The 9,472-nt window shown below is 41.2% G+C and overlaps 1 protein-coding gene and 1 long non-coding RNA gene across 2 annotated transcripts in view; one reads left to right on the forward strand and one right to left on the reverse strand.

Moving 5' to 3' along the window:
* Window positions 1–1,620: 1,620 nt before the first annotated feature.
* LOC109517514 (uncharacterized) lies at window positions 1,621–2,729 on the forward strand. The gene is made up of 2 exons (XR_002168561.1): window positions 1,621–2,133; window positions 2,211–2,729. It is a non-coding gene; the product is annotated as an uncharacterized LOC109517514 (long non-coding RNA).
* ipo11 (importin 11) overlaps window positions 2,713–9,472 on the reverse strand; it is an 88,778-nt gene continuing 82,018 nt past the window's right edge. The window contains exon 29 of the mRNA XM_019872711.1: window positions 2,713–4,210. Coding sequence (XP_019728270.1) covers window positions 4,046–4,210 — 165 coding nt within the window. The 3' untranslated portion in view covers window positions 2,713–4,045. The remainder of the gene's footprint in view (window positions 4,211–9,472) is intronic.

Below are 9,472 nucleotides of genomic sequence, written 5' to 3' on the forward strand. Positions count from 1 at the left end.
CGACTGGTTAGTACATCGGCCTCACAGTGCAGAGGTCCAGGGTTCGATTCCGGCTCTGGCCTGCCTTTGTGGAGTTTGTATGTTTTTCCCCTGCCTGTGTGGGTTTTCTCTGGGTACTCCGATTTCCTCCCACATTTCATAAACATGAATGGCAGGTTAATGGAATACTCCAAATTGTCCCGAGGTGTGAGTGTGATCGCGGGTGGTTGTTCGTCTATGTGTGCCCTGTGATTGGCTGGCAACCGGTTCAAGGTGTATCCCGCCTACTCCCCAAAGACAGCTGAGATAGGCTTCCGCATGCCCGCGACCCTTATGAGGATAAACAGATTAGAAAATGAATGGATGGATGAGTTCAGAGCCTAACCTGACTGAGAGGGGTGGGGTATACTCTAATATTGACCAGCCAATTGCAGGGAACAGTTAGACAAAAAACAAAACAAAAACATTTACACACAGAGGGAATTGAATCGACACATAACCACTCCACTATCAGTGATTTCCATGCCGCAATCAGATGGTGGATTATCCAAACTATCAAATAGGCTACCCATAAAACTAGATCATTCATGGTTGTGAAACGATTCTTAAACTGCTTGCTTTTTATTCCCCCACTGTGTCGTGGATCATGTTCATCAAGTAACATGTCCACTGTAAAATAAATCCATCAATGGTAAAAAGCAAAGATCGTGATGGCTCAGCTATTTGCACCATATCAGAGCAGCATTCTTCTCTGCGGTGGAGCACACTGGATTATTCACAAAGGCCCACATACCTGCGGCTTTCCCAAGGACTACCGTGGCTGCGGTCCAACTCCAGCGCAAGAAAAATGAGCGACTCTGTGGAATTAGAAGCGCTAGCCGCAAAGGTGTGAGCTGAATTCCTTAAAAGTCTCTTCACACTCCATAAATCACTTAAGAGGCCAGCGTCCGGGAGTACATCGGCTCTCGGAAGACAAATCGGTGGAGGCTGGGCAACAAGCGACTGCCCGCGTCTGTGCGAGGAGAAACAAACAGTTACTATTGCTGAAAGGGATGATACGTTTCAAACTTGGGCTTAATGGGCTGCGCTGTTGTTGCAATAGAAACATCATTAAGAATCTAAAGGAGGTTCCCAAACTTTTAGGTTCCAGGGACCCTAAAATAAGCCTGACACAAATCAATTAAAAAGTTGTCTACTTTGAGGGGAAAAAAAAGCTACATACTATGTGTGTACTATATACATACATGTACACACACGTATGTTGCTTGAGGTCGAGGTGCTGCCTCTGTCTGAGGCCTTTGAAATGAGATGACAGAATTCTTAAGAAGCGTGTAACTTGTGGTTTAGTTATTTATCCACAAAGGAGAAAATACATTTTCTGCACGTCTGCTTCACTAATTCAACTGAGAGATGTTCCTCAGGGATCAATCTTGGTTCCACTTCTCTCTCTCTCTCTCTCTCTCTCTCTCTCTCTCTCTCTCTCTCTCTCTCTCTCTCTCTCTCTCTCTCTCTATATATATATAATATGAACATAGTTGTACTTTTTAGGATAAAAAGTCACAATCTTGTTTGAATAAAGTCACTTTTCCCCAAGATAAAGTTATATTATGACATTCAAGTCAAACTTTAATGTGTTAAGAAATCCATATTTTTACAAGTGGAGTTAAAAATGCAACTTTATTCTCGGAATATTACACATTTTATTCCAGTAAAGATCTTCCTAAAAAAAAAGTAGGAGTCCTGTTTATTATCGGGAAAAAAACACTTGTTGATGTTTTAAAAAATAACTCCTGCAGGGATGTCATAAACGGAGATAGAGAGGTTGATAATGTTTTATTGGTGCACCGGTCTCCATAATCGATTGCAAATTATTTCGTGGACCTCCAACACTAAAGACACACCTGTTGGAAAAGCACTGCTCGAAAGAATCACGTGGCTAGGAAAAAAAATTATCAAACTCCCACTGGCCACAATAGTAGAGCAATATTTTTTTAAATCTACCATTTATATAACCAAATGTTGAACACAAGCAATTTTATTTTGGTCTTTTCCCACTGCCACTGAATGGTTCATCAAAGTTGAGAGAGGAACCTTCCACTTTCGGAGGTATTAGCAGAGCCGTCAACGGAGGCGGGACAAAGCTTGCGAGTAAGGGTACTCAGCAATGCGAGGACAAAATACAAAATTGAGAACTTGTCATCCACTTGTCCCATACATCACACCAGACAGAGGAAAGTGTCCCGTTTCTACAATATCGCACCTTTGCTGGATTCTGTATTAAAGCCACAAGCAGCTCTCGTGTTTACTGAAGAGTCAATTTTGGAGGATCTCAGAGAAAGGCTGAAGAAACAGCTATCAGTTGGAAGCAGTGCGGTTCACTACAACCGCAATAATAGACAAACTGTTCAATTTCTACCTCGATGACTGTCCGTCAACAGAAGGCAGATTTTGTGATTCGGCTCCTGTATTGGTTTCCGTCGAGGCAGCAGGTGAGCGTATATCATATGATAACGTGTTATCTGATGGACACGCTTCCTTCACAGCAACAAAGCAGCAGGGAAAAAAAAGCAACATGACTCTTTGGATGATGAAATGACAGCAAACTAATATCCTGCACAAGTGTTTTCTTCTTATAGTCATTGAGCTTTTAACTTTTGGGCTGAAAATTGTTTTATTTAAAGCTTAAGGGCCGAAATAGACAATTTACTTTATTGTATGTGGTTTTTTTTTTGCCCCCACCCCATCAAAACACAAACAAAATCCAAAAGCAAACATCCACTGTGTGTTGCAGAGTCGTCATATTAACAGAATACAAGCAGAGAGATCATCTAGTGTTAACGGAATCAAGAAACACACTTTGAAAAAAAAAAAGAAAAGAAGAGGCAAGTGTTTTAAACATAAGGCTGACTTCTACTCGGACTGTAGGCTTCTTTCCTATGTAAAGCTAAAACTATTTTGCAATAATATAGACTCTCGTTATCTAATTTAATTACAAAGCTGAACATTACATTACAAAGCTGAAATTTTCAGACACTCACTTTCAGTTTCGGAGCTCAAAAACCATTTTAAGACTTACTGTAACACTGAAATAGCCTGGTGGTTCCACCACTAAATTGTCACTATAAGTGGTCAAATAAAAATTCAAATAAGGTACGTGCACATTATTCTGACAAAAAAATGAAGTGAAGGCATCCTGCTGATAGTCACTGTGTTGAGGAACACGTGGAAGTGATGAGAAGTTAGTTTTTGGTTCTTAAAGTGCTCCGACACACCCACAAATAGCAGCAGTACATATTTACATAATGCAGTTCGGCATTCAAATCAATGGCGTGAAAAAAGCAAAACAAAACAAAACATCCATTTTATAGACTCAATAAAACCTAAAAAAAAAAACAACTCAGTAGTTACTTCGACTTGACCTCTGGTTATGACCATTTTAAAACATGGAGCGGGGGTGGGGGGGACAATGCAAAAGTAAAAACAAACTAAAAGAATATCTTACGGATTATTGTCCATATTTTACATACATACATACAAAAATTAAATTTCTTTTTCAGTTTTTTTTTCTTCTTTTTTTCAGAACACATTTTGTAAACACTGTTACGGGTCCTTCTGATTTCCTTTCATCCCCATTTCGGCTGCACTCTTCTCGAATTTTCCTTTGAAGAGTTCCACATACGCAAACAATTTTTGGTTAGTACACTTCCACCCATTCCACTTCAAAACCACACTAATGGAAGATAACGGCAAGGTGAGAAGATGAACGGAAGCTCAAGTGAGGTGATGTTTTACAAAATTATGGGAAAGACAGACAAGCCCTCGATCTATTTCTTTAAAAGGAATATGAAGCTATCTAGTTTGTTAACGGGGGGGAGGTGATGCATTAGCGGGGGAACGGACAAAGCTAGTTCGGAGTATAGATAAGGCAATAACATGGGCAGCGTTTGGGAAGATCTGGATTTGCGAGCCACATGTTGGATTGAGTCTTTTTTTTTTTTTCTTCAAAGGAAAGAAGGCGATGAGGATTAAATGGCAACCGTTTGTTGTGAAGGACTGTGTTTGTGGTTCAGAAGCCCTGCAGGAACTCCTGGAGCTGCCTTACGAGCTCTGTGTCCACAGTCTCCATGAGGCCGCTGAAGCTCGGGTCCCCCAGAAGGGTCTGCTGAGCCTTCAGCTTCTCGTAGACAAACTGCTGGAGCGAGACACTGTGGACAGGGTCCTCCAGAGCCAACTGCAAAACAAGACACAAGTTTTTTTTTTCTTTTTAATCTGTCAGTGAGGGAAGTGCAGCCTTTGTACTTAACCCCAATCTAATTTGGCGGAATGTTGCTGAAATGCTGCCTCCAACAGTGACAATGAAATTCTGTTAGATCAGCCAGGGGTGGCTGGGTAAGCAAAGCTGCATTGAGTTTTGTTTCACGTGCAGATTAGCGTCAGATAACCTCATTAGCTTCTGAACAGCAGTACTTAACTTGGTTGCTCCTGAAATTGACAACGTGGTGCTGGGGGGCGTTTGTGTTTATCAGCTGCTTACACACAATTTTGAGAAATAAGTCAAACATTTGTTTATCTAATGGGTGAGGCTACAATAGAAAAATGCTGTCATATTCAAAGCCTAATGTCTTTTTATTTCAACCGACAAGAATAGAAACAGGGAACGGCTTTCGAGTGTGTCTAAAAATGCACGCCTCTTGAAAAAAAAAAGCTTTAAAAAGCTTTAAAACACATTGTAAGGTACTGCTTGGATCAGTTCACACATCACATGGACCATATTTCGCAGTGGTGAGCTGTGAAATGACACGGCATCGGCTTCATTTAACCAATGTGTTAAGGCTTTTTCCTCTGCTCATTAATGATGGTTTTCCAAAGGCAAAAAAAAATAAAAAATAAAAGGTACAAGCCAAAAGTGTGCCCAGCCAACCAATCCACTCAAAATGAGACAAGTAAGCATTGACAGAAAGAAAGTGTGAACCAACTACATATAAGGTACACAATGGTTGTTTTCCAAGAAAAAGGAGAGTCCAGGGACACATCATAAACAAAGGATAAAACCCCGAATTTCCGCCATCACAAGTAAGTGACAACTTTGTCTAGAATCAATGGCCACCTTCACACTGGCTTCTTAGTGGATCAGAGACCGGAACAGTCGAGCTGGCTTCAATGACGTAAGACAGGGGTGTCAAACTCATTTTTTTGTCGCGGGCCACTTCGGAGTTATGGCTTCCCTCGGAGGACCGGTGCAAAATCTCAACGTTATTTATGACCCATGACAATTTGATATTTCAGTACAGATTTCAGTAAGAATCATGAAAGTTGACACACATGATTTGCTCCCGCGGGCCACATAAAATGACGTGGGGGGCCGGACCTGGCCCCCGGGCCTTGACTTTGACACCTGAGGCGTAAGAGGTGAAAAGGAAAAAAAGGAAAAATGAAAGGAAGAAAAAAAACAAAAACTGTATTGTAGATGAATCAAACCTTGGTACTTGGTTGGAATGCATCATAACATTTCCATTATGCACAGCGAGAGTCACAGCACAGTGACAATTCCAAGGCCAAACATAAACCAAATTTCCAACTCGTTCTCTGGCAGCCACAGAAATGATTCCTTATCCTATTAATTCCTCCCATGTCAGCATAATGGAACTGCAGTAGGAGATACAAGCTGAGTTTCACAGTAACAACCATAAGGAAGAAGGCAATAACCACCATAAAACTTGAGTGACATATCCCCCCCCGATATTCAGCAGCTGCCAGTTATCTTATTATGAAGGTGGCATGGACAATAGCAAGAAAAAAAAGTAAACAGAAGTTTTGAAATATAGATAAGACTCAGATTAGGTTTTTTCTTTTTTTTTTTATGTGAGTGGAAAACTCCCCCCAGGAAAACACAAAAGCACAGGAACGTGGAGAAGAAATTACAAAGACTAGTGGAGCAACAACTGCACAATGAGCTGGCAGCCGTTCTGGTGTAAAAAAATAAAAAAATTAAATAAAAAAAACAACATCATCCAATCTCTTTGTAAATAACAGGGCATTTCATTTGGGCGAGATATAATGACTTAAAAAATACAATGAAAACCCAAAAGATGGGAAAAACAATCTGTTCCTTAATGCTGGTAGACCTTCAGGTTGTGCCCCTAAAAATATATCTGTGTGTGTGTGTGTGTGTATATATATATATATAGAGAGAGAGAGAGAGAGAGAGAGAGAGAGAGAGAGAGAGAGAGAGAGAGAGAGAGAGAGAGAGAGAGAGAGAGAGAGAGAGAGAGAGAGAGAGAGAGAGAGAGAGAGAGAGATATATAAAACACACACAAAATATGGGGGGGGTGTGTCTGCGCCAGTGTACGCATAAAAAAAAAAAAAAAAAAAAAAACAGGTCAGTCTATAGACCCATACAAACAGCAAGCAGCTCTCTTTAATCACCTCATCAGCCAAAGTTGCATTTGCCCTCACTGTTGACGTCCATAAACAGGGGAGGGAGGGAAAGGGTGTGAGCAGAATAATTTGGAGCCCTTGGAGAGCAACATTATTGTAAATGGCAACTCTTGGTCCCTTGCCAATCACGACACTTGTACTGCTCATTAGCTTGCCGCTATTACAGAGCAATCAAACTCCCGAGGAGTGGCTGCTCGAGTGGCTTAATGAGAAAAGCATATAACCATCATCATTTACTAGCTGACTAGCGTATAGTCTGCTCCGTTTGCGTTTGAAAGCATGACGACAGAGAGAACTTGTGTGTGAGCTTACTGGCTCAAATGCCAGGAAATAATTTTAGTTGAAATTATGTCAAACCTCCGGAACGTTTTAATCTATGTAGATGACAATATAATCTTGTATAAACGTCAAAAAGAAAAATTACTTTGATTTCTTTTTTTTTATTCTGTCATGTAAAACTACTGGAAGGAGTGAGCGATTAAGGCCCTTATTCCAGTAAGAGTTCTCGGGGTGGGCATTTCACTGAATTATGGGGAGAATCGCTGATAACGTATTACGATTTTAAATATACTCCTCAATGGAATGATACCATCTGTGACTTTATTCATTTCTTTATTTTTGCTATTCTTGATGACAGTATGGATCAACTTCCAGTAGTTGACATCATCCAGCTCTTGCACAGACTTCAACTCGTTAAGGCTGAAACAAAAGTGCTTTCTTGTGATGACAGCCAAGAGGTGGACTCCATCTTGCAAGTGTTTGAAGGTGATTAATCAACCACCAATTACAAAAAAAAAAAAAAAAAAAAAACAGCCCCCCCCCCCCTAAAAAAGATTATTATTTTTTTTGCTATTAAACTTTTTATTGATTTTTTTAGGCAGAAAAAATAACAAAACATGGTCACATGTTTAAATACATGGAGCATCGTCAGTTCCGGGCATCAAAATAGAACATACATCAAGTAAACGTCCCGGTAAAACGGGTTGCAATTCCTGCACTTCTACCTATATAATGTCCTGAACACTGTACCATATGAAAAAAATGTATATATATATACACACACACACACACACACATGAATAATAAAAAAAATAAAAAACTTGAGTGGAATGGGGCCAATAGTGTATCTTTACTGTTCAAGCACTACTCTAGGTTACCGTAAACTTTATCCAGATATCCCATAATCTCTCAAATTTCTCTAAAAACAGAATTTGACTGATTATTATACCCATTACAAATGGCGACGTTCCGTTTGGTGTACATGCTCCAAATCACACAATAGCGAGTTTAACGAAACCAGAAAAAGCTCGACTGTAGACACAATCGCATTTAAGTTGTTGAAAGGCCTTGAGTACTGTTTTTTTCATACAGCTTTGGCTGTTAAGTTACACATCTTTTCAATACAGTGCGAAGTGACAATTCCTAACACCTACCGAATGCATAAAACACTTCAAATGACAACTTGGATGTAAATTTGCGCTCCAGCGTGTCAAACGCAGGAGGGGATGGTTGAGATGAATCAAACAGATACGGGGGGGGCAAAACTAACAAGCTTGAGCTAAAAAGCCGAGAGAGTGCTGAGGGGACATTTGCCATTTGCAGGAGGAGTGGAAGCTACTTATCTGGGAAAAACAAGCACAATCCGCTGTCATCCCCGAGGAAAGACGGAAGCCAGGGATGAGGCATGGCAGAAAGAAAAAGAAAGGAGGAAGATGAGAGAAGATGCAAGTGTGAGATTGAGGAAGGAAGTGTGAAAGGCGACAAGCGCGGGGTGAGGGAAGGAATCCTACACTCGTGAAGTCGAAGGGTATCGTGTAAGAAGTTTGGAGAACTCGTGCCATTTTACGACGAGAGAAATCTCCTCGATCGACGATGGAGAACGGTAATAATCAATTCGTAAAATGGGGCTTCAGGTGAACGAGTGGTTAGCACATCTTGCTAACGGTTCCGTTCTTGGTTGGAATCTCGACTCCGGCCTTCCTGTGCGGGGTTGCCATCTTCTCCCCTGCTTGAGTGTTTTTTCTCGAGCTTCCTCCCAAGTTTCAAAAACATGCATGCTCGGTTCGTAGAAGATTCTAAGTTGCCCACAAGATGTGAATGTGAGTGTGAAAAATATTTTGTTTACATGTGCAGTGTGGCTGACATGCGACCAGTTCAGGGTGTACTTCGCCTGTTGCTGAAAATTGGCTGTGATAGGCTCGCCTTCTACGACTAATCTGGGAGTCAGTTTTGACCCCCATCTTAGCTTCCACGATATCTGCAAAACTTCCTTCTTTCAAGTCGGCAATTTTGCCAAACTACGGCCATTTCTCTCCCATCCTGCTGTAGAGAGCCCTCCAGATTGGCCTACTGTAACAAATTTCTCATCCGGACTCCTGGCAAGAGGCTAGTGAGGCTCCAATATGCCCAAAAAAAAAGCGCCACCCGGGTCCTGATTCCAGAGCCTAAATAAGAGCATATCACCCCCATTTTCCGCACTCTGCACTGGTTTCCCCGCACACCTCTCCATCAAATCCAAAATAGTGCTTCACACTCCTCGATGTCTGCACGGCGTAGCCCCCACCAACCTCACCGAACTCCTCAACAGACACAGAAGCCGGTCAGTCCAACGGCACCTTTTGCGCCCGTCCAGAACTCGACTCAAGACCACGAGTAGCAGGGCCTTGAGGTTGCTGTGCAATGTCCTTCCTGACCACCTCGGGGCTCCAACCACAGACAGTGGATGCCTTTAAAAAAATGACTCAATACATTTCCTTTTTAAAAAAGCTTTTCCCGGCTTGGTTTTTAAATCCGATTTTATTGATTGACTGTCCATAAAGATTCATATTCTCCTCCCTTTTATCTATTGTTTAATTGTATCACTTTTTACTGTTGCCTGCACTGTTGAACATTGAGATTTGTTAAGCATGCATTATAAATAAATCTACTATTCGTATTAAAGTTATTCTAATCAGTTCATCCTCTTTTTTTAAATGTCAGCAAAACTCCCCCGGTGACGTTAATTTCACAAAAATGAGAACACATGGGAAGTCAGGTGGCCCTGACATTTGCACCC

Source organism: Hippocampus comes, unplaced genomic scaffold, assembly GCF_001891065.2.
Source record: "Hippocampus comes isolate QL1 unplaced genomic scaffold, H_comes_QL1_v1.1 scaffold4, whole genome shotgun sequence".
Classification (NCBI taxonomy): Eukaryota; Metazoa; Chordata; class Actinopteri; order Syngnathiformes; family Syngnathidae; genus Hippocampus; species Hippocampus comes.